At 42.7% G+C, this 25,937-nt stretch overlaps 1 protein-coding gene across 3 annotated transcripts in view; it reads right to left on the bottom strand.

Annotated features, from left to right (window-relative positions):
- Positions 1–3,840: 3,840 nt before the first annotated feature.
- Positions 3,841–25,937, bottom strand: part of gba2 (glucosidase, beta (bile acid) 2) — a 35,750-nt gene continuing 13,653 nt past the window's right edge. For all 3 annotated transcript variants that reach the window (XM_055900953.1, XM_055900954.1, XM_055900955.1), the window contains exons 9-18: positions 23,171–23,296; positions 21,563–21,747; positions 17,561–17,665; positions 17,348–17,455; positions 9,556–9,707; positions 9,360–9,466; positions 8,869–9,011; positions 8,253–8,368; positions 7,676–7,867; positions 3,841–5,165 (exon numbers count right to left, since the gene is read on the bottom strand). In XM_055900953.1, coding sequence (XP_055756928.1) covers positions 4,857–5,165; positions 7,676–7,867; positions 8,253–8,368; positions 8,869–9,011; positions 9,360–9,466; positions 9,556–9,707; positions 17,348–17,455; positions 17,561–17,665; positions 21,563–21,747; positions 23,171–23,296 — 1,543 coding nt within the window. In that variant the 3' untranslated portion in view covers positions 3,841–4,856. The remainder of the gene's footprint in view (positions 5,166–7,675; positions 7,868–8,252; positions 8,369–8,868; positions 9,012–9,359; positions 9,467–9,555; positions 9,708–17,347; positions 17,456–17,560; positions 17,666–21,562; positions 21,748–23,170; positions 23,297–25,937) is intronic.

The raw sequence follows: 25,937 nt of genomic DNA, 5'->3' as shown, positions 1-25,937 counted from the left end.
TAGATTTTTGGGGGTATTTTGGATTAGGACGGGTAGGTATAGTTGTTAGTTGAGTAAGATTTAGTTCGTTACAAATATCTTTTAATTTAAACGATGCTGGCATCAGCCAGTCCAGATTGAGATCTCCGATAATCAATAATTCAGAGTTTACATAATTAGACATTAACTCAAACAATTTGCTTAGTGCAGATACCGGAGCTGAGGGTGGGCGATAAACTCCCGCTAGCGTTAATAGTGCATTATGACCAAGGACCACATTTAGAACTAAGCATTCATACTGTTTCAGAACAGAAGTTGAAATGGACACAGTGACATCTAGGTTGCATTTAACATATATGGCAATACCTCCTCCTTTACCCACTCTGTCTGCTCTGTAGACATTATACCCAGCTAACAGAACATCTGAGTCTACCTCTACCCACTCTGTCTGCTCTGTAGACATTATACCCAGCTAACAGAACATCTGAGTCTACCTCTACCCACTCGGTCTGCTCTGTAGACATTATAACCAGCTAACAGAACATCTGAGTCTACCTCTACCCACTCTGTCTGCTCTGTAGATATTGTAACCAGCTAACAGAACATCTGAGTCTACCTCTACCCACTCTGTCTGCTCTGTAGATATTGTAACCAGCTAACAGAACATCTGAGTCTGGAACAGAGACACAGAACCAGGATTCAGATATAATCATTATGTCAGCATGTGATTGTGAGACCAGTATTTCAATCAAATCTAGCTTTTGGATCAAGCTTCTAGCATTCAAATGAATAATTCCTAGGCCACTATTTCGAGAGCTCATATCAGATGGAGCATTCAAGGTAATATTAGGTAATATTATTCAGATGGGATAGGGCAGTGTGCAGTGCGATGGCGATTGCATCATCTGTGGATCTATTGGGGCGGTAAACAAATCAAAGTGGGTCCAGGGTGACTGGTAAGGTAGAGATGATATGATCCTTGACTAGTCTCTCAAAGCACTTCATGATGACAGAAGTGAGTGCTATGGGGCGTTAGGCATTTAGTTCAGTTACCTTTGCTTTTTTGGATATTTTATTTTTTATTTATTTCACCTTTATTTAACCAGGTAGGCTAGTTGAGAACAAGTTCTCATTTGCAACTGCGACCTGGCCAAGATAAAGCATAGCAGTGTGAACAGACAACAACACAGAGTTACACATGGAGTAAACAATAAACAAGTCAATAACATAGTAGGAAAAAAAAGAGATTCTATATACAATGTGTGCAAAAGGCATGAGGAGGTAGGCAATAAATAGGCCATAGGAGCAAATAATTACAATTTAGCAGATTAACACTGGGGTGAAAAATCATCAGATGATCATGTGCAAGTAGAGATACTGGTGTGCAAAAGAGCAGAAAAGTAAATAAATAAAAACAGTATGGGGATGAGGTAGGTAAATTGGGTGGGCTATATACCGATGGACTATGTACAGCTGCAGCGATCGGTTAGCTGCTCAGATAGCAGATGTTTAAAGTTGTTGAGGGAGATAAAAGTCTGCAATTTCAGAGATTTTTGCAATTCGTTCCAGTCGCAGGCAGGAGAGAACTGGAAGGAAAGGCTGCCAAATGAGGTTTTGGCTTTAGGGATGATCAGTGAGATACACCTGCTGGAGCGCGTGTTACGGGTGGGTGTTGCCATCGTGACCAGTGAACTGAGATAAGGCGGCGCTTTACCTAGCATAGCCTTGTAGATGACCTGGAGCCAGTGGGTCTGACGACGAACATGTAGCGAGGGCCAGCCGACTAGAGCATACAGGTCACAGTGGTGGGTGGTATAAGGTGCTTTAGTAACAAAACGGATGGCACTGTGATAAACTGCATCCAGTTTGCTGAGTAGAGTATTGGAAGCTATTTTGTAGATGACATCGCCGAAGTCGAGGATCGGTAGGATAGTCAGTTTTACTAGGGTAAGTTTGGCGGCGTGAGTGAAGGAGGCTTTGTTGCGAAATAGAAAGCCGACTCTAGATTTGATTTTGGATTGGAGATGTTTGATATGAGTCTGGAAGGAGAGTTTGCAGTCTAGCCAGACACCTAGGTATTTATAGATGTCCACATATTCTAGGTCGGAACCATCCAGGGTAGTGATGCTAGTCGGGCGTGCGGGTGCAGGCAGCGACCGGTTGAAAAGCATGCATTTGGTTTTACTAGCGTTTAAGAGCAGTTGGAGGCCACGGAAGGAGTGTTGTATGGCATTGAAGCTCGTTTGGAGGTTAGATAGCACAGTGTCCAAGGAAGGGCCAGAAGTATACAGAATGGTGTCGTCTGCGTAGAGGTGGATCAGGGAATCGCCCGCAGTAAGAGCAACATCATTGATATATACAGAGAATACAGGAACAATGGTAGCTTGAAGCATGTGGGGACCGCAGACTGGGATAGGGAGAGATTGAATATGTACGTAAACAATCCAGCCAGCTGGACTGCGCATGCTCTGAGGACATGGCTAGGTATGCCGTCTGGGCCATCAGCCTTGTGAGGGTTAACACGCTTAAATGTCTTACTCACGTCGGCTACGGAGAAAGAGAGTCCACAGTCCTTAGTAGCGGGCCACATCAGTGGCACTCTGTTATCCTCAAAGCGGTTGAAGAAGCTGTTTAGTTTGACCGGAAGCAAGACACCAGTGTCCGCCACGTGACTAGTTTTCTTTTTGTACTCCTTGATTGTCTGTAGTCCCTGCCACATACGTCTCGTGGCTGAGCCGTTGAATTGCGACTCCACTTTGTCTCTATACTGACATTTTGCTTGTTTGATTGCCTTGCGGAGGGAATAACTACACTGCTTGTATTCAAACATAATCCCAGTCACCTTTCCATGGTTAAATGCTGTGGTTTGCGCTTTGTTTGCGCGAATGCCGTCATCTATCCACGGTTTCTGGTTAGGGTTGGTTTTAATAGTCACAGTGGGTACAACATCTCCTATGCACTTCCTTATAAACTCACTCACCGAATCAGTTTATACGTCGATATTATTCTCGGAGGCTACCCGGAACATGTCCTAGTCCGCGTGATCAAAACAATCTTGAAGTGTGGAGCCTCAGGATATGTGGTTTCCCAGTTTGTTTAAAGTCCAGTGAAGTTCTTTGAGGGCCGTCGTATATGAATCCGGCTCGAAGGACCATATCATCAATATGTAATAATCTGGCTTGACGGACTATATCATTTATATATATATATATAAAAATTTGCTTTGTGGAACAATACATTCAGAATCTATTATCCACTCTTTTGTTAGACTGCTAGATCATTTTCAGCAACCACATTACGATAAATCACTGTATATCACCAACTTTGAGAAAATTCAAATGAATGTATTTGTCTCATTGGATGTGTGTTTAAAGTGTGCGCTGGACTTGTTTATAGGAAAATGTTGGTATTTTGTGTGTTTGTTAGGGATGGGCATTTTTAATTATTTAACAATTCAGATGACTTTTCCCCCCCTGGTATCCGGATAGTCGACGTTCAAAAAACGCAAAAAAAATAAATAAATAATATATATATTTTTTTACCAGTCATCAAAACTAAATTCAAAAGTTTGTTTTTATTAAATAATTTCAATTGTCATGGTATATCCCTGTATGTAATGTCTCAATGATAATATAATTTAGAAAAAAACTTGAATAAACTCAAATAACCATGACAGTCCCTAGAGTGTGTACTTATATGGACAACCAGTGGAACGGGATGCTGTTGTGTGATTAACTGATGCACATTGGTAGAATTCCAGTACACGCTCAGTCCTCCTTAGTAGTGGGCAGTATCCCCTCCTTGAACTGTATGGATTTCCCCCCCATTACTACAAAACTCAGTAAAAAAGATTCAGACAACTTTTGCTTTTTTCAACACTTTATACAGCATTCAAACATATAGAAATAAAGAATAACAATCTTCAAATACCGATTTTTATCAAGTCTAAGTCTTCTAGACTTCTGGACTCAGTCTACCATTGGTTAAACCTACCAGTAGAAGTCTGAAATAATAAACATATTCTCATTCAAATTCAGACTAATTTGATTATAGCTGCTACAGTGATATACAGAGTCATTGTCACACTTTGTATATGAGCTTGTTTTGTTCTGTAGATGCAAGCTTGAGTATTTATGGTTGTGTGTGTGTGTGTGTGTGTGTGTGTGTGTGTGTGTGTGTGTGTGTGTGTGTGTGTGTGTGTGTGTGTGTGTGTGTGTGTGTGTGTGTGTGTGTGTGTGTGTGTGTCTGTCTACAGAGACAACCAGTGGAACAGGAAGTTGCATTGTAAACTCCATGTAGAATGAGATGACAGACAGCCAGACGGAAAGTTTCAGTCATTAGATTCTGGAACTTGAAATCTTTAGAGAATCAAATGTTGTAGTTCTTCAGTTCGACTGCCTCAGTTCTGGGACAACCCCTTTTTTCCGGTCTCTCCTCATCCACACCAGTCTGGTCCAGGGACGTGTTCAGCAGGGCACAACGTTGTGGCATTTTCTGATAAAAATATATGTTACGTAGAACTAACACCCCTCTCTGACAGAATAATTCCTCTCGGGTCCATTCATAACAGTTCTATATGCATCTTTCAACAACATTTAGGCTTCTGAACATGGTCCTAGTCCAGACTCTCCTCCTCTCATTGGGAAGATCTCAATTGTATACTCATGTCCTCCCATCCCCTCCTTCTCAAAACCCATTGGGAGAAGGTAAGAGGGAAGGGACCTCTGGCTTTCTTATCCAATGGGTTTTGAGAAAAAGACAATTGTATACTCCTCATGTCCTCTCTCGCCTTGAGATCTTCCTCTGGTATCCCCTCTGTCCCTGTCCCAGCAACTCAGTCTCTGTGGTGCAATCAGCTACCTTCGATAACGTTTAGATTACTGAATGTGACCCTGGTACTGACTCTCCTTCTGTCCTGGTTCTCCCTCAGTCACAGTTGGTATAGTGGTGGTGGTCTGGGGGGCCTGGTCAGTAGGTGTGGTGGTGGTCTGGGGGGCCTGGTCTCGTGGTTGGGAGGTATCCAGGGCTAGCTGCATGGCCCAGATGCTGAGAGGCCTCATGTAGGCCAGGGAGCGGTAGATGCCCTTCTCACAGTAGGCCTCCGGGGTCTGAAAGGCCATGCCCAGACGCTCCCACACCGTCCGGTAGCAGCCCTCTGCTGTACGTAGACCCTCCTCCAACATACCCTGACACAGAGAGAGGGGTTCAGAGGTGAGATATTGGTTTTCCATAATTGGTAAATTGATAAATCGATTGGATTGACATAGTACATAGAGGTGGGTTTAGAGGTAAGATATTTTGGTTTGAAAATGTGGAAGATGGGAGAGGATTGGATGTCATATCTGAAAATGTTACATTTTGAATTATTTGTTGAATTTCCTGAAATGACAGACTGACCGAAAAAAAGTTTGTAGTAACATGAACTAAATCACTTTTGTATATCGCACTGGTCCGTACAATTGACATTATTTTAGCACCCAAAAAACATAATACTTCCAGATCAACTGTAATATCAATACCATTGTAAAGAACAATGACGAGACCTTCATGGAGGTCGACCGATTAATCGGAAATGGACGATTAATGAGGGCCGATTTCAAATTTTCATAACAATCGGTAATCGGCATTTTTAGACACTGATTATAGCCGATTACATTGCACTCCACGAGGAGACTGCGTGGCAGGCTGACCACCTGTTATGCGAGTGCAGCAAGGAGCCAAGGTAAGGTGCTAGCTAGCATTAAACGTATCTTATAAAAAACAATCAATCTTAACATAATCACTAGTTAACTACACATGGTTGATGATATTACTAGTTATCTAGCTTGTCCTGCGTTGCATATAATCAATGCGGTGCCCGTTAATTTATCATTGAATCACAGCCTACCTCGCCAAACGGGTGATGATTTAACAAGCGCAGTTGTGAAAAAAAAGCACTGTCGTTGCACCAAAACAGCAACGCCTTTCTTAAAATCAATACACAAGTATATATTTTTAAACCTGCATATTTAGTTAATATTGCCTGCTAACATGAATTTCTTTTAACAAGGGAAATTCCGTCACTTCTCTTGCGTTCTGTGCAACAGAGTCAGGGTATATGCAGCAGTTTGGGCCGCCTGGCTCGTTGCGAACTGTGTGAAGACCATTTCTTCCTAACAAAGATCGTAATTAATTTGCCAGAATTGTACATATTTATGGTTGTGCAATGTAACAGCAATATTTAGACTTAGGGATGCCACCCGTTATATAAAATACAGAACAGTTCCGTATTTTACTGAAAGAATAAGCGTTTTGTTTTCGAAATGATAGTTTCCGGATTTGACCATATTAATGACCTAAGGCTCGTATTTCTGTGTGTTATTATGTTATAACTAAGTCTATGATTAGATAGAGCAGTCTGACTGAGCGGTGGTAGGCTCGTAAGCATTCATTCAAACAGCACTTTTCTGCATTTGCCAGGAGCTCTTCCCTGTGCTTCAAGCATTGCGCTGTTTATGACTTCAAACCCATCAACTCCCGAGATTAGGCTGGCAATACTAAAGTACCTATTAGAACATCCAATAGTCGAAGGTATATGAAATACAAATGTTAGAGAGAAAAAGTCCTATAATAACTACAACCTAAAACTTCTTACCTGGGAATATTGAAGACTCATGTTAAAAAGGAACCACCAGCTTTCATATGTTCTGAGCAAGGAACTTAAACGTAATTTTTTTTTACATGGCACATATTGCACTTTTACTTTCTTCTCCAACACTTTGTTTTTGCATTATTTAAACCAAATTGAACATGTTTCATTATTTGAGACTAAATTGATTTTATTGATGTATTATATTAAGTTAAAATAAAAGTGTTCATCATTCATTATTGTTGTAATTGTCATTATTAGAAATATATATATACACAAATCAGCATCAGCTTTTTTTGGTCCTCCAATAATGGGTATCGGCGTTGAAAAATCATAAAATCTGTCGACCTCTACTCCATGATGCCCATCTCTGCATGATTCAAGAAGACAATGAGCTCCGTCGGGTCTTTTTAAACATGGCGGGTAGGGAAGCAAAACTATTGCGTGATAGTGAGAAGGAGAGATGTCGTGTGGGGAAACGGCTTTTTTTATCACCTTATAGCCTCTAAAATGTAAATACAACATTATAAAGAGTTTATAGAATTTGTCATTACATACCTATTTGAAGGTTTGTGTCGAATTGGGTTTTTAGGGTGGTGCTAAAGTGATCTTCAGAAACTAACAGCAGCTTTTGAGAGTCATGATAGCTTGCAGTGATGATGCAAAAATTACTAGGTATCCCCCCTTACCCTGTCCCCTTCTTGTTTTTAAACAGTGAGAGAAGTGCTACACCTAGTGGAGAGAGGCTGTAAGACAGAATTAGTTGCTTTTATGTGTGCTGTATGTTACGCCATGACACGTCACAATGTAACGTACAGCGTCGGAGGGGTCAGTTTTTTCAACTTTTCTGCAATACTATAGAGCCATTACTATGTCAATCAACGCTTGAATAGTTCACACACCAGATTTTAATGTCAACACAGTCGCTACAGTCCCATTAGTTTTCATTTCAGCCTCGTTTGAATGTCACGGTTGCCACGGAATGGGGTTAGTCACCGTTACTTAAAAGGTTTGTTCAAAAGGTCAGGAGGCTTCCCCCCCCTCATACTGACTTTCTCACTCACTCACCTCATGGATCATAATAGCAGCCAGTCCGTACACCACCCCGATCCACACCTCGTCTGACTGGACACTGGAGTGGTCAGGTACCCCCTCCGGCCTCATACCGTTGACCGCACCCATCTGACCCCCAGCGAAACTCATCACGTTCAGGTCAAACACAGACTTCAGTGCACTGCAAATCTTCTCCTTAGGAAAGGCCTGGGGGAGAGGTAGTGCTTTGTTTGTGTAGTTAGATTCAATCAGTGTGGTCAGAATGCTATGTTGAATCAGGATGTCATTAACAGTAATAATATTACAAGTCATTTTAAGCACTTAAGGCCTTGTCACTTTACATAGTCAGCAAGATAAAAAAGGAATACACGAGAATATAAGCAACAAAGTCACATTCCAATCAGTAAGAAATCAGATAAAAATCATAGTACAATCATTACTAGACCAGCGGAGGTTGAAACATCAGTCTGATCAGGATCAAAATGTTCCTCTGTTTGCCTAGTTTGTGGCGCGTGTTTGGTCAATCGTTTTTTATTAGGGTTTTAGTAATCAACAATAGTATTACTATTTATGTCTTGGCTTTGTATCTGACCTGAAACTGGCCATCTCCCAATCCAGATGCCCGTAGGAACCACTGGCCGGCACACTGGTCTGACATCACACTGTTGGAGAACTCCTGCCCACTACTGTCGTAGTTGTAGTACTGGCCTGAAGAGACAGAGATATAGTCAGCTTTTAGTCTTAATTATACAGCTAAATTAAAGCCAGGCTCTGAATGGTGTTCTTACTATGAGGCTTATCTCAAAGACAGAAACAAAAAATCCAACCCGTCAGGGAATTGAAGCCCGGTCTCCCTGGCTCGCATGACCACTATACTAAACGAGGACTGAAGTCATTTATTAAGAATACTAACTATAACATATCTGACACAGACCCCACACCATCACTAGCATATGGAACTCTCGTATAATGACAATAAATGTATGCTTGTCTATGATTCATGTACAATAGAATTAATTAGTATTCCAGAAGTTTAGTTGCTAGTTGTTTACTACAGAATTGTGGCTTAAATTCAAACTCTAAAAACACATAACATCACAAGAAATGTGTGACATTGCTGAAGAATGTGTAACAAAACAATAATTGCAGCATTACTCCCTATTCATTACTGAACGTGCGCCCTCTACAGGCAGAAATAAGGTACTGACCATTCCACAGCAGCTTGTCGAAGGCAGCGCTCCCCCGGTCTAGTATGTCTCTGAAGCGCTGGAAGACAGCCTCATTGTTCACCAGCCTGGCCATCTTACACATCACACACACAGAGGCCAGCCACAGACCCCCACAGTACGCACTGGGAGAGGGAGAGAGCAGATTATAATTCCTATAAACTAACACTAAAAAAGTAACACATGGAAATCTTTAAATTACAACTGGAACTCAGGTGTGACCTCGCCTCATACATTAAAACATGCATGCAGTATAATTCCTGGTCGAAAACAGGAAGTTGAATTCTTTGATGTGACCTTAGAACACAGTCTCACCTCCCTGGGGTGGGGCAGGGAAGCAGCTAAAAATACAACTCCGTCAACGGACTTAGTCTTTTCCTGTTCGCCATTAGTGGGAACCTCTACTACAATGAGTCTTGTTACAAGTTATGTCACGCCATTTACCAGCTCCCTCCCTTTTCCTCAGCTCTCACCTAGGTCCTGTTGCGGTCCATCCGTCGTAGGTCTGGTCGGCGTAGCCTGAGTTCTCTATCAGACCGTCTCCGTCCGTATCAAACTTCATCTCTGACTCCATCACGGCCTGAAGAGGATATAATAACATTTATTAAATAACACAATCCTTAATGTAACTGATCCTATCAGCACTCATCATCTGAGACTCCTTCCTACCTGGCAGATGGGCCACATATCCTGGAGGTACTGTGTGTCCTGGGTCAGGTGGAAGTCTCTGTAGACCTGCAGGACAAACTTCAGGTTCAGGTCCTTCCAGTCGGCCGTGTCGTGGATCAGGTAGGCGTTGACACGCTGCCACGGCTCGTCATCTAGATCAAATCAAACTTTATTTATATAGCACATTTCTGATAAAATAATTGTTTGAATAACCTTATTTACTATTATGTATTGATTTTTATTCTCTATGCGATGTGCACTGCAGAGAACACAGGAAGAAAACTTATCAGTGAATTATTGTAATGTTTGTTTGTGTGTCAATTAATCCCATAAGGGATGGGTTGCCAACTGGCGATTTGACACAAATTCATTCATGCAGTTCAAAGTGCTTCACATACATATACAATAAGTGAGAAAGAAAAACAATATTATATAAATATAAAATAAAGGTTAGATAAATAAACAAGATACATAAATCTCCCTAGATAAACACAACTGATGCGCTCATTTTATCTGATGGCTACCTCTGTACAGAACGCAGACATGTTATTTAACGTAAGACAATGCAGATTCACTAAGACACAAATCACAAAAGCAGAAAGGGTCCAATTCTTAAATAACATCAAATCTGAACTCATAACTCGCTGTGGTCATAACATTTACATTACATTACATTTAAGTCATTTAGCAGACGCTCTTATCCAGAGCGACTTACAAATTGGTGCATTCACCTTATGACATCCAGTGGAACAGCCACTTTACAATAGTGCATCTAGATCTTTTAAGGGGGGGGGGGGGGGGCAGAAGGATTGCTTTATCCTATCCTAGGTATTCCTTGAAGAGGTGGGGTTTCAGGTGTCTCCGGAAGGTGGTGATTGACTCCGCTGTCCTGGCGTCGTGAGGGAGTTTGTTCCACCATTGGGGTGCCAGAGCAGCGAACAGTTTTGACTGGGCTGAGCGGGAACTGTACTTCCTCAGTGGTAGGGAGGCGAGCAGGCCAGAGGTGGATGAACGCAGTGCCCTTGTTTGGGTGTAGGGCCTGATCAGAGCCTGAAGGTACTGAGGTGCCGTTCCCCTCACAGCTCCGTAGGCAAGCACCATGGTCTTGTAGCGGATGCGAGCTTCAACTGGAAGCCAGTGGAGAGAGCGGAGGAGCGGGGTGACGTGAGAGAACTTGGGAAGGTTGAACACCAGGCGGGCTGCGGCGTTCTGGATGAGTTGTAGGGGTTTAATGGCACAGGCAGGGAGCCCAGCCAACAGCGAGTTGCAGTAATCCAGACGGGAGATGACAAGTGCCTGGATTAGGACCTGCGCCGCTTCCTGTGTGAGGCAGGGTCGTACTCTGCGGATGTTGTAGAGCATGAACCTACAGGAACGGGCCACCGCCTTGATGTTGGTGGAGAACGACAGGGTGTTGTCCAGGATCACGCCAAGGTTCTTAGCGCTCTGGGAGGAGGACACAATGGAGTTGTCAACCGTGATGGCGAGATCATGGAACGGACAGTCCTTCCCCGGGAGGAAGAGCAGCTCCGTCTTGCCGAGGTTCAGCTTGAGGTGGTGATCCGTCATCCACACTGATATGTCTGCCAGACATGCAGAGATGCGATTCGCCACCTGGTCATCAGAAGGGGGAAAGGAGAAGATTAATTGTGTGTCGTCTGCATAGCAATGATAGGAGAGACCATGTGAGGTTATGACAGAGCCAAGTGACTTGGTGTATAGCGAGAATAGGAGAGGGCCTAGAACAGAGCCCTGGGGGACACCAGTGGTGAGAGCGCGTGGTGAGGAGACAGATTCTCGCCACGCCACCTGGTAGGAGCGACCTGTCAAGTAGGACGCAATCCAAGCGTGGGCCGCGCCGGAGATGCCCAACTCGGAGAGGGTGGAGAGGAGGATCTGATGGTTCACAGTATCGAAGGCAGCCGATAGGTCTAGAAGGATGAGAGCAGAGGAGAGAGAGTTAGCTTTAGCAGTGCGGAGCGCCTCCGTGATACAGAGAAGAGCAGTCTCAGTTGAGTGACTAGTCTTGAAACCTGACTGATTTGGATCAAGAAGGTCATTCTGAGAGAGATAGCAGGAGAGCTGGCCAAGGACGGCACGTTCAAGAGTTTTGGAGAGAAAAGAAAGAAGGGATACTGGTCTGTAGTTGTTGAGGGAGGGATCGAGTGTAGGTTTTTTCAGAAGGGGTGCAACTCTCGCTCTCTTGAAGACGGAAGGGACGTAGCCAGCGGTCAAGGATGAGTTGATGAGCGAGGTGAGGTAAGGTAGAAGGTCTCCGGAAATGGTCTGGAGAAGAGAGGAGGGGATAGGGTCAAGCGGGCAGGTTGTTGGGCGGCCGGCCGTCACAAGACGCGAGATTTCATCTGGAGAGAGAGGGGAGAAGGAGGTCAAAGCACAGGGTTGGGCAGTGTGAGCAGAACCAGCGGTGTCGTTTGACTTAGCAAACGAGGATCGGATGTCGTCGACCTTCTTTTCAAAATGGTTGACGAAGTCGTCTGCAGAGAGGGAGGAGGGGGGGGGGGGGGAGGAGGATTCAGGAGGGAGGAGAAGGTGGCAAAGAGCTTCCTAGGGTTAGAGGCAGATGCTTGGAATTTAGAGTGGTAGAAAGTGGCTTTAGCAGCAGAGACAGAAGAGGAAAATGTAGAGAGGAGGGAGTGAAAGGATGCCAGGTCCGCAGGGAGGCGAGTTTTCCTCCATTTCCGCTCGGCTGCCCGGAGCCCTGTTCTGTGAGCTCGCAATGAGTCGTCGAGCCACGGAGCGGGAGGGGAGGACCGAGCCGGCCTGGAGGATAGGGGACATAGAGAGTCAAAGGATGCAGAAAGGGAGGAGAGGAGGGTTGAGGAGGCAGAATCAGGAGATAGGTTGGAGAAGGTTTGGGCAGAGGGAAGAGATGATAGGATGGAAGAGGAGAGAGTAGCGGGGGAGAGAGAGCGGAGGTTGGGACGGCGCGATACCATCCGAGTAGGGGCAGTGTGGGAAGTGTTGGATGAGAGCGAGAGGGAAAAGGATACAAGGTAGTGGTCGGAGACTTGGAGGGGAGTTGCAATGAGGTTAGTGGAAGAACAGCATCTAGTAAAGATGAGGTCAAGCGTATTGCCTGCCTTGTGAGTAGGGGGGGAAGGTGAGAGGGTGAGGTCAAAAGAGGAGAGGAGTGGAAAGAAGGAGGCAGAGAGGAATGAGTCAAAGGTAGACATGGGGAGGTTAAAGTCACCCAGAACTGTGAGAGGTGAGCCGTCCTCAGGAAAGGAGCTTATCAAGGCATCAAGCTCATTGATGAACTCTCCAAGGGAACCTGGAGGGCGATAAATGATAAGGATGTTAAGCTTGAAAGGGCTGGTAACTGTGACAGCATGGAATTCAAAGGAGGCGATAGACAGATGGGTAAGGGGAGAAAGAGAGAATGACCACTTGGGAGAGATGAGGATCCCGGTGCCACCACCCCGCTGACCAGAAGGTCTCGGGGTGTGCGAGAACACGTGGGCAGACGAAGAGAGAGCAGTAGGAGTAGCAGTGTTATCTGTGGTGAGCCATGTTTCCGTCAGTGCCAGGAAGTCGAGGGACTGGAGGGACGCATAGGCTGAGATGAGCTCTGCCTTGTTGGCCGCAGATCGGCAGTTCCAGAGGCTACCGGAGACCTGGAACTCCACGTGGGTCGTGCGGGCTGGGACCACCAGGTTAGGGTGGGCGCGGCCACGCGGTGTGAAGCGTTTGTATGGTCTGTGCAGAGAGGAGAGAACAGGGATAGACAGACACATGGTTGACAGGCTACAGAAGAGGCTACGCTAATGCAAAGGAGATTAGAATGACAAGTGGGCTACACGTCTCGAATGTTCAGAAAGTTAAGCTTACGTTGCAAAAAAATAAAAATAAAATACAAGATCTTATTGACTAAAATGATATAGTACTGCTGGCTGGTGAAGTAGCCTGGCTAGCAGTGGCTACGTTGTTGAAAGTGAAGCTGGCTAGGTAACCTCGACAATTTCACTAAATTTCTCTAAACTACACAATTATCATGGATACAAGGACAGCAAAGACAACTAGCTAACACTACGCTAATCAAGTCGTTCCGTTGTAATGTAAGTTTCTACAGTGCTGCTATTCGGTAGAAGTTGGCTAGCTAGCAGTGTTGGCTAGGTAGGAGGACGGCAGCGCGGCAGGCGAAAAATAGCTGGCTAGCTAACCGATAATTACTCAAAGCTACACAATTATCTTAGATAAAAAGATAGCAAAGAAAACTATGTAGCTAGCTAACACTACACAAGTCAAGTCGTTCCGTTGTAATGTAATCGTTTCTACAGTGCTGCTAATCGGTGGCTAGCTGGCTAGCTAGCAGGGTTGACTACGTTACGTTACGTTACGTTAGGGCGAGAATACCTGGCTAGCGAACCTTGATAACTACACAATTATCACCGATACAAAGACGGCTATGTAGCCAGCTAAGTAGCTAGCTAAGATCGAACAAATACAAATCAAAGATAGCAAAGACAACTGTGTAGTCAGCCAACACTACACTGATCAAGTCGTTCCGTTGTAATGCACTCGTTTCTACAATGCTGCTATTCGGTGGCAAGCTGGCTAGCTAGCAGTGTTGGCTACGTTGCGTTACGTTAGGGCGAAAATAGCTGGCTGGCGAACCTCAATAACTACACAATTATGTTTGATGCAAAGACGGCTATGTAGCTAGCTAAGATCAAACAAATCAAACCGTTGTACTGTAGTGAAAATGAAAATCAGACCGTTGTACTATAATGAAATGTAATGAAAAGTTTATACTACTATTCGGTAGACGGTGGACGTTTGCTGGCTGCTGGGCAGATAGCAGTGTGGACTACGATAGACGACGGAATACGATAATTACGCAATTATCTTTTATACACAGACGGCTAAGTAGCTAGCTAAGAAGAAATTGCTAAGGTTAGACAAATTAAACCGTTGTACTATAATGAAATGTAATGAAAATGAAATGAAAATGAAATGAAAAGTTATACTACCTGCAGAGCGAATGCAAATGCGACCGCTCGCTCCAAACCGGATGTAAATAACTCAATGCATGTCTCAAAATCCAAGTTACATGCACATATCTGAATTCAGTGCCAGTATTAAACCCAATGTGTAATTGAACAAACAAATTCAACATGTAAAGTGTTGGTCCCATGTTTCATGAGATGAAATAAAATATCCCAGAAAAGCTTATTTCTCTCAAGTTTTGCAAACAAATTTCATTACAACCCTGTTAGTGAGCTCCTTAGCCAAGATAATCCATCTACCTGTCAGGTGTGGCATATCAAGAAGCTGATTTAACAGCATGATCATTACACAGGTGCACCTTGTGATGGTGAAAATAAAAGGCCACTCTAAAATGTGCGGTTTTGTCACAACACAAAGCCACAGATGTCTCATGTTTTGAGGGGGCGTGGAATTGGCCTGCTGACTGCAGGAATGTCCAAGAGCTGCTGCCAGAGAATGTAATGTTAATTTCTCTACCATAAGCTGCCTCCAATGTTCTTTTAAAGAATTTGGCAGTACGTCCAACCAGCCTCACGGTGGTGGTGGGGTTATGGTATGGGCAGGCATAAGCTATGGACAACAAACACAATTGCATTTTTATCAATGGCAATTGAATGCACAGATATACCGTGACGAGATCCTTAGGCACATTGTTGTGCCATTCATCCTCCGCCATCATGTTTCAGCATGATGATACATGGCCCCATGTCGCAAGGATCTCTACCCAATTCCTGAAAGCTGAAAATGTCCCCGTTCTTCCATGGCCTGCAAACTCAGACAAATCACCCATTGAGCATGTGTGGGATGCTCTGCAAGGTTTTACCCGTGGTCGTGGAGCAGGGTGGAAGTGCAACTAAAATGTAGTTTAAATAACCATCTGCATTTTGAATGTCTTTCAAAAAAAGAAATTAACAAAAGCATAAAGAAAAAAACTATACCACTGTTTTGAGTTATAAATGTAACACTTCAGAGTACTTAAGCATCGAATACATTGCAGGTAGGGGGATGTTCACACCTACAGTAGCCGGGCTATAAAGAGTCGATTGTCCTGATAAATAGGCTACAAGTGTTTGAAAACCTGTTTTCAAACTGTCACCAGGTGTCCGTCACTAATGTAAATAAAAACACAGTATCTTGTTTACATTCTTTATGGTAACCACAATGTCACAAATTTGTATCTACCTTTCCAATTACTTTTAGAGAGTTTGGGATTAACTTGATCAATATTATGGTGTTTATATTCCAAGAAAAAACAAACAAACAAAAAAAAACTCTGGGTTTCCATTAGGATGGAACGGAAAATATGGTGCTGTACAACATGACGGTCGGGAGTAGGCTACACAGTACTGGGCTATTTAGCTAAAGAATCCCTGTGTCGTGCACGGACACGCAGGAAACCGGGGCTCAATTCCTCAACTGGGAGGAAGGAGTTGGCTATGCTTGTAAATAAGAATTTGTTCTTAACTGCTGGAGGTCTTTTTGCAGGGCTCTGGCAGTGCACCTCCTTGCACAAAGGCGGAGGTAGCGGTCCTGCTGCTGGGTTGTTGCCCTCCTACGGCCTCCTCCACGTCTCCTGATGTACTGGCCTGTCTCCTGGTAGCGCCTCCATTCTCTGGACACTACGCTGACAGACACAGCAAACTTTTTTGCCACAGCTCGCATTGATGTGCCATCCTGGATGAACTGCACTACCTGAGCCACTTGTGTGGGTTGTAGACTCCGTCTCATGCTACCACTAGAGTGAAAGCACCGCCAGCATTCAAAAGTGACCAAAACATCAGCCAGGAAGCATAGGAACTGAGAAGTGGTGTGTGGTCACCACCTGCAGAACCATTCCTTTTTTGGGGGTGTCTTACTAATTGCCTATAATTTCCACCTTTTGCCTATTCCATTTGCACAACAGCATGTGAAATTTATTGTCAATCAGTGTTGCTTCCTAAGTGGACAGTTTGATTTCACAGAAGTGTGATTGACTTGGAGTTACATTGTGTTGTTTAAGTGTTCCCTTTATTTTTTTGAGCAGTGTATATATATATAAAAATAATAATAATAATATATATATATAACGATATTTGGGAGGTTATTTAGTTTTCAAATAAACAAAAAGCGATTGTAATCTGAAAGGCCAAAATAATATTTGTTAAGGCCAAAACAATTATTTAAGTTTTTATTTGTTTTTAGAGGGAGAGCGATACCTGCTAGAACAGCGGGAATGTTTCCCTAGTCAGCGCCATTATTAGTGCAATGCCCCTTAAAGTATTGCTCTGTGCTACCCAGTGAACCAGCATCTGTAGCAACACAGCTTGCACTGCAATGCAGAGTCTTCGACCGTTGCGCCACTCAGGCACTGTACAACATGACCGGTCGGGAGTGGGCTACAGTACTACATTAAGAGCAAAATAAAAATCTTTGTGTAACAACAGTTTTAGTAAGTAATACTGAAGTTGTGCACAATTATCAGTTTCTATTTAGGTTTATGTCCCCCATTCATTTTCAGTTAGAGATACAGTAGGACCCAAAAGCATAATCAGTGCTTTAAGTCCCCCCTGCGCTAGTCTGGAGCAATGAAGTGGTGACACAGTACCATACTAAACCACAAATGACCTCTAAGTACCGCAGCATAATCGCAAAAAATTGAGTGGAGCAACCACTGTATGGGATAATATAACTTATATGAATCTGTCTTGAAGGATCACAATTCATGAATATGAATCCGGTTCGAAGGACCATATCTTTATGAATTGTTGGTAAATATTGGTACAATATGTGTGTGTTTCCCCTATACCTGGGTCTCCTATGTCGTGAGGGACTACGTTCTTAACCTTCACAGGAGAATTTCTGCCACTCATCAGATGGAGTCTTTCAGTCGGGTCACACGAAACAACACTGCCAGCTGAAAAAGAATACATAAATAGTGAACACGCACAAACACATATGCTCCAGGACAGAAGCGCGCTACCACACACACACAATAACATTCAGACCCTGCTTTACTCACCAATGTCATATTGCAGGCTGAGGGCTAGTTTGGGCCATAGCATGATAAGTGCAAAGGAAGCGTAGAAGTGCACGTCGTACGTGTTATACATCCTGTACTCCTGACCTACGAGAAGAAAAGATTACATTCAAAATTATTGAACTCACACACTTCAGAGAGGAGTAAAGACAAGTGTACTTTACAATGAGTCTTCTAACAGACAAGTGTTTCCTTCCAGTCAGGGAATTGAACCCCGGTCTCCTAGCCCCCTGTCATAGGCGGGGGATATTGACCACTATGTCCTTGTTAGTAGTGTCATTTTGGAATCTACCTATTTTTAAAGACCTCCCTCCAGCCACCAGGCCACCTCATTGATTACATGATTTGCCTAACAAAAAAAAAAAAGTCAAATTAAATAGGCGGTGCAGTCATCTACATTACATGGCACAAGTGTGTGTGTGTGTGTTTGTTGGGCTGTTCTCTATAGTCTACCACAGTATGAGTCATAATACCCATAAAAACTAGCGGTCAAACACGGAAATGGTTCCAATCATTTTTTCACCATTCATTTTATCCATTGTGGATTTAAAAAAACACTTCAAATAAGAGCTGTGTTTCATGTGGGCTTACCCTGGTGTGACGTTTTGATAACCGTATAAAAATGTCTCTCGGACAAGGTGACAATTCAATATATCCGCCTGTATTTATCCCCCAAAAATGAAATGCTAATTAGCAATAATACAGAACTACAAATGCCTGTCTTAAGCTTTACATTACTCACCAGGGTCATGATTATCTGGATGAGACTGCTTAAAATTTGAGGCAAAGGTAAGAATCTCTGAATTAACTATATTGACTAATTAATAAATTGGCTAAAGTTATTTAAATGAACAATTCAGTGAACGGTCTTGGAAATGTTTAATTGAAAATGCCTGTTATCTAGCAACATTAGGAATTTGTCTAGCCATTTAAATACTTGAGAAAATCCTAAAAATTAGTATAGCTTTAATAAACCAACAGTCTAGCTTGCTAGGTAACTAGCTAGCTAACTTATATGGTGAAGCCAGGGCTAGGTGTTCTTGATAGTTTGTTTGCGTCTGTGGGTGAGGTGTGGGTAGCCTACTTCAAGTACTACTTAACTTGTAGCTACCCTCGCTAACTGTATTATTTTAGTCTGGCTTTTTGAGAGGTCTCAGATGGACTGATTAGCATCCGAGTCAACACTGTACATACTTTATATAGTGATACTATACTGTATAAACGCATGCTCCACACAAGTTGAAGTTGTTGACTGATGCCATGGCGGCGGCTGCTAAGGGAAACGAGGCACAAGTGCAAATAACTGGAAACAAGGGAAAACAAAAGGGTCCAAAAAGCACAATGGGGGCATCTAGTGGCCAAAACCGGAACAATCCTGGCCAAATCCTGACAATATGTGTAGTAGTGTGTTGCATCATATTGCTTAGTTTATCATTTGTGTCAACTTTGAATTCAATCTAAGCCACAGATTGTTAATTCCGCCATTTTGTACTTGACCTTTATCGATGCAGACTCAAGACATTCAAGCAGCAATTTGAGAGCAAGCATCCCAAGTCTCCACTGGTCCCAGTACTGGTAGATGTGCAGGCCTAAGTGATCCCACACACTTAAATGGACCTACAGCCTAGGTAAGATTCTTCTATCATTCGCACCCAGTAGACATGGGGTAAACCACCATGTTGTCAACCAAATGCTATCCTCAATGCTTAAGGTGTATTGCTCATGGTCAATGTGATCACTCAGTCTCTAATGTTGTGATTCACAGACACGATGACCACGATTTGAATGCTGCAACTGACAAAATGATGTTGGGGGACCCACACTGAGAACCCAGGCCATGACTGGACATGGGCCAGATGTGACAATTACCTAAAAAAGGTGTGAATAAGCACACCGTTTTATGTTTATTCCATGGCCAACCATCCCTCTAGCTACCGCTTATTCCACACTGTATTTTATGCCCCCATGGTCCCTCAACTTCAGACACTTTGGAACTCTCCATCTTATCTCGTCTATAAACCCACTTACCCTATGCTGCTTCCTTCACTTGTTTTTCTCCTGATTTGATAACATCTAGAGACTCAGAAACACGTTCAAGTGTTTCTGTTTTTGCTACCTTTTTCCCCCACCGGTGGAATGCTCTCCTCCTGCTTATTCTGGGGTTCAAACTGAATGCAGTAGTAAATGTGCTGCTCACAATTGACAGCAGCAACACGGACCAGAAGGGTGTTGATATAGCTGTGTTTAGGCATGGCTTCCTTGTTTAGTGTCTGTTTATCATTCTGCTCACCTAGTATTTTTATATAAAACCTACCTTACACAACCAGTTTTTCCATTTGTAACTCACCCACCAAAATTACAATATGATGTTAACATTTAGTTTTTTTTCTGCTGGTCTAATTCCTAAAGTGGAAAAGCAGAAGATGTGTGTGCTCTCTGATAATAACAGTGAATGTAGTGCTCATCAATGTCCCAGATTTGTGGCATTGATTAATCAATTATTTAAATCTTTACTTCAAAGTCAGATGTTTACATGTTATGTATAAAAGGTATATGTATGCATTGTTACCCATTTTGACTTTTTCATAACAATGTAATTATTGGAGTTCAGGTGTTTGACATGATTGATGGGTGACTAGGCGCATTCTTGTCAAATAAATATGCTTACTCATTCATGATAGATACATTCTGCAATGAATTAATCTGGTCTCTGAATCTGCAACAGAACATGTCAACAAGTTCGTTCTGAATTGCTTTAATACAGCAGTGCATTCGGACATTATGTATTGAAGTAGATTTCACCTTGTTCATATACACTGAACGAAAATATAAACGCAACATGTAGTGTTGGTCCCATGTTTCATGAGCTGAAATAAAAGATCCCAGAAATGCTCCATATGCACAAAAAGCTTATTTCTCAAAAATGTGCAAAAAAACTCCTACTTTCAAAATAAATGTAGGTATCTGTGACCAACAAATACACCAATGCATGCCCAGTCATGTGAAATCCATAGTTTAGTGTCAAATGTATTTATTTCAATTGACTGATTTCCTTATATGAACTGTAACCCAGTAAAAACTTTGAAATTGTTGCATGTTGCATTTATATTTTTGTTCAGTGTAGTTGGCAGAAATAAGGGATTAAATAGACTACCGGTTGATGGAGAAGATGATCTGCTAAAATAAGTATATGTTGGTAATTTCATCAGGTAGGTAGCTAGCAATATGACTTCTTTGCAAAATACTAGCCCAGTATTCATGGCACATTATAAATATCTGACTGCTACTGGGATAGTATTCTGTACATGACAAGACCAAATGCATAAATAATACAACAAATATTAGTTAAATAAAATACAAATTTTTCAATATATCTTTAGTTTTGGATCAAGGTAGCTAGCTAGCTGATGGCAAAAGTGTCAGCTAGAGATGTGCAGGAACTTGCAGCGATTTGTAGTCTTTCACTCTGTCTACTTTTATGTTAATTAGGATTTTTAAAATCAGAGTAAATAGAGATGAATATTTTGATAAGTCTCCTAGTCTAAGAGAGATCTTCACGGTTATCAAAATGTCACGCCAGGGTAAGCCTACAGGAAACAGCACCCATTTTAAAAATCCACAATTGATAAAATGAATGGTGTAAAAAAAACAATTGGAACCATTTCCATGTTTGACCGTTAGGTTTTATGGGTATTATGACGCGTCCACTGTGGGGCTCAATTATTCTCACAAACATGCAGGGGGATGGAGAGTGCCAACTGCTTGAACTTCAGTTGTCTAAAAAAAAGCACTTTTGCTCAAACGCCTTAAGTGGGTGTGTGTGTGTGTGTACACAATACTGTATTTATTCCTTTGTGTATCATTTCTCAACAGGAAAAGTTAACAAAATAGCTGGAGGGGGACTTTAAAATTTGTCACAAAACCCACAACTTCACCAGCAGTAACACACACACTATTAGTGTAAGTTAAAGTATTACCCCTTACCCTCTAAGTAGGCAAAGCGACCGTACTCCTTGATGATGGCAGGCTGGGCGGGTAGCCCCCCGTCCTCACTCCGCAGCCCCCCACTGACATCGCTGTCCTCAGGCAGCTCCGTCCACACTGTCCCCCCATCCACCACGAAGTATAGCTCGTTGAACAGAGCCGATTTGTACCAGGATGGGAGAGAGCTACCACACAGACAGAAAGTTGACTACCATTGCAGATGTTGCGACTTTTCACATGTAAAAACACACATTCATTGTTCAAGTTGAACATGTGAAGAAAGCAATATGTTTGTTATTGAACATGTATTACAAGGTCTTCAGAAAAGGACAATTCCTTCAGAAAGTATTCATACACCCTGGACTTAATCCACATTTTGTTAATTTACAGCCTGAATTCAAATTGGATTAAAAAAAATCTCACCATATATACAATGGCAAAGTGAAAACATGAAATATTTGCTAATTTACTGCAAATGAAATACAAAAATCTCTCATTTACATAAGTTCTCACACCCCGAGGCAAAACATATTAGAATCCCCTTTGGCAGCGATTAAAGCTGAGAGACTTTCTGGGTAAGTCTCTACGTGCTTTGCACACCTGGATTATACAATTTTGCACATCATTTTTTAAATTCTTCAAGCTCTATCAAGTTGGTTCTTAATCATTGCTAGACAGCCATTTTCAAGCCGATTTAAGTCCAAACTGTAACTAGGCCACTCGAACATTCAATGTCGTCTCGGTAAGCAACTCCAATTTATGGTTGGCCTTGTGTTTTAGGTTATTGTCCTGCTGAAAGGTGAATTTGTCTCCCAGTGAAAGCAGACAAGGTTTTCCTCTAGGATTTTGCGTGTGCTTAGCTCTATTTGTCCCCCAAAAACTCCATTGTCCTTGCCGATGACAAGCATAACATGATGCAGCCACCACAATGCTTGAAAATATGAAGAGCGGTACTCAGGGATGTGTTGGATTTGCCCCAAACATAATGCTTTATGTTCAGGACAAAGTTAAATTTGGCAAAGACATTTTTGCTGTTTTAACTGAATGCATGTTTTGGAATATTTTTAATTCTGTACAGGCTTCCTTCTATTCACTTGTCATTAAGGTTAGTATTGTGGAGTAACTACAATGTTTCTTCCATCCTCAGTGTTCTCCTATCACAGCCATTAAACTAACTGTTTTAAAGTCACCATTGGCCTGCCTCATGTTCAATTCCCTGAGCGGTTTCCTTTCTCTCCAGCAACTGAGTTTGGAAGGACACCTGTAACTTTGAAGTCACTGGGTGTATTAATACACCATCTAAAGTGTAATTAATAACTTCATCATGCTCAAAGAGATATGCAATGTCTGCTTTTTTTTTTTTTTACCAATCTACCAATAGGTTGCCTTCTTTGCAAGGCACTAAAAATCCTCTCTGGTCTTTGTGGTTGAATCTGTTTGAAATTCACTACTCAAAACATTTTCTAAACATAATTACAGTTCGACATTATGGGGTATTGTATGTAGGCAGTTAACACAAAATCTCAACTTAATAAATTTTAAATTCAGGCTGTAACAACAAAATGTGGAAACAGTCAAGAGGTGTGAATACTTTCTGAAGGTAGGTACCTGTCCTGCAGTATGGGTCTCTGCCACTCCTCGATACTCCTCTCCCACAGTCTGTAGTGTGTCAGTGCGTAGTGGCTGAGAGAGGGAGCCGCGTCCGCCTTGGTACCAAAGAAACGCGTGTACCTCCTAGAACACATACACAAAAGACATTGGCTGCGTGCAAAATGGTCCCCTATTCTCTCTATTATAGTGCACTACTTTTAACCAGGACCCATGGGCAGCGATCAAATATTATTACATTACTTATCCAGAGCAGACTTAAAATAACTGCATTCAAATAAGGAATGTGAGACAACCTTCCATGACCACTCATTCAAAAATAGCTGTTACCAAGTAGCAGGTGAATACAGTAGTCTACAAGGCCCGTGACAACACATTGTCAACAAACTGGTTCATGATTAAGTGCACACAGAAGTAGTCTTTGTAGGGAGTAACAGTAAGAGGTAGTGAACATAAGATATGCATGTATCCTCATGATGTTCTCTTATTCTTTAAAGACCCCAGGTTCAAATGTACCTAGACTGACGTACACAAGACCCAGTATATACAGTTGAAGTCAGAAGTTTACATACACTTAGGTTGGAGTCATTAAAACTTGTTTTTCAACCACTCCATACATTTCTTGTTAACAAACTATAGTTCGGGGCCTCCCGGGTGGCGCAGTGGTCTAGGGCACTGCATCGCAGTGCTAACTGCGCCACCAGAGTCTCTGGGTTCGCGCCCAGGCTCTGTCGCAGCCGGCCGCGACCGGGAGGTCCGTGGGGCGACGCACAATTGGCATAGCGTCGTCCGGGGTAGGGAGGGTTTGGCCGGTAGGGATATCCTTGTCTCATCGCGCTCCAGCGACTCCTGTGGCGGGCCGGGCGCAGTGCGCGCCAGCCAAGGGGGCCAGGTACACGGTGTTTCCTCCGACACATTGGTGCGGCTGGCTTCCGGGTTGGAGGCGCGCTGTGTTAAGAAGCAGTACGGCTGGTTGGGTTGTGCTTCGGAGAACGCATGGCTTTCGACCTTCGTCTCTCCCGAGCCCGTACGGGAGTTGTAGCGATGAGACAAGGTAGTAATTACTAGCGATTGGATACCACGAAAATTGGGGAGAAAATGGGATTAAAAAAAATAAACAAATAAAAAATAAATAAATAAATATATAGTTCTGGCAAGTCTACTTTGTGCATGACAACTTTTCCAACAATTGTTTACAGAGATTATTTCACTCTATCACAATTCCAGTGGGTCAGAAGTTTACATACAATAAGTTGACTGTGCCTTTAAACAGCTTGGAAAAATCCAGAAAATTATGTCATGCTTTAGAATCTTCTGATAAATTATGTCAATTATAGTGAGTCAATTGTGGATGTATTTCAAGGCCTACCTTCAAACTCAGTGCCTCTGCTTGACATCATGGGAAAATCAAAAGAAATCAGCCAAGACCTCCACAAGTCTGGTTCATCCTTGGGAGCAATTGCCAAACATCTGAACACCACGTTCATCTGTACAAAGAATAGTACGCAAGTATAAACACCATGGGACCACGCAGCCGTCATACCGCTCAGGAAGGAGATGCTTTCCTAGAGATGAACATACTTTGGTGCGAAAAGTGCTAATCAATCCCAGAACAACAGCAAAGGACCTTGTGAAGATGCTGGAGGAAACAGGTACAAAAGTATCTTTATCCACAGTAAAACGAGTCCTATATCGACATAACCTGAAAGGCCGCTCAGCAACGAAGAAGCCACTGCTCCAAAACCACCACAAAAAAAGCCAGACTACGGTTTGCAACTGCACATGGGGACAAAGATCGTACTTTTTGGCGAAATGTCCTTCGGTTCTATTTTTGTTTCATCAGACTATTTGACCATAATGACCATCGTTATGTTCGGAGGAAAAAGGGGGATGCTTGCAAGCCGAAGAACACATCCCAACCGTGAAGCACGGGGGTGGCAGCATCATGTTGTGGGGGTGCTTTGCGGCAGGAGGGACTGGTGCACTTCACAAAATAGATGGCAGCATGAGGAAGGAAAATTATGTGGATATATTGAAGCAACATCTCAAGACATCAGTCAGGAAGTTAAAGATTGGTCGCAAATGGGTCTTCCAAATGGACAATGACCCCAAGAATACTTCCAAGTTGTGGCAAAATGGTTTAAGGACAACAAAGTCAAGGTATTGGAGTGGCCATCACAAAGCCCTGACCTCAATTCTACAGAAAATTTGTGGGCAGAACTGAAAAAGTGTGTGCGAGCAAGGAGGCCTACAAAAAAAGAAAAACTGAGTTTAAATGTATTTGGCTAAGGTGTAAACTTCTGACTTTATCTGTAATTATACCCCACAGCAAGAGCTGAAGAGCAGGTAGAACAACTTCCAGTGGATGTCTTCATCCATTAAATATCTTGGCGTAAATCTACTGAAAGACACACCCAAACTTTATGACATTAAATACTTTCCCATCAAAATATGATGACAGGTGGACAGGTGGAATTCATTTCCTTTGGCTCTTAGTAGTAGAATTGAAACAATCAAAATATATATGCTGCCGAGGTTAATGTATTTGTTCCAATCACTGCCCATAGAAATCCCACCTAAACAGTTGGGGGGGGGGGGGGGGGGGTGTATGGCCTTACCAAGCCTAAAATATTAATTTTGTGTCAGCCCAATTGAGACCTTTGGTGTGTTGGTGCAATTCAGAATACGAATCCAAGTGGAAAGCCATCGAGACTACTTTGACAGAGATGCCTATACAGTCAGTTTTGGGTAATAGAAATATACAATA

This window comes from Salvelinus fontinalis, chromosome 36, assembly GCF_029448725.1.
Source record: "Salvelinus fontinalis isolate EN_2023a chromosome 36, ASM2944872v1, whole genome shotgun sequence".
Classification (NCBI taxonomy): Eukaryota; Metazoa; Chordata; class Actinopteri; order Salmoniformes; family Salmonidae; genus Salvelinus; species Salvelinus fontinalis.
This window is presented reverse-complemented; position numbering and strand designations above follow the sequence as displayed.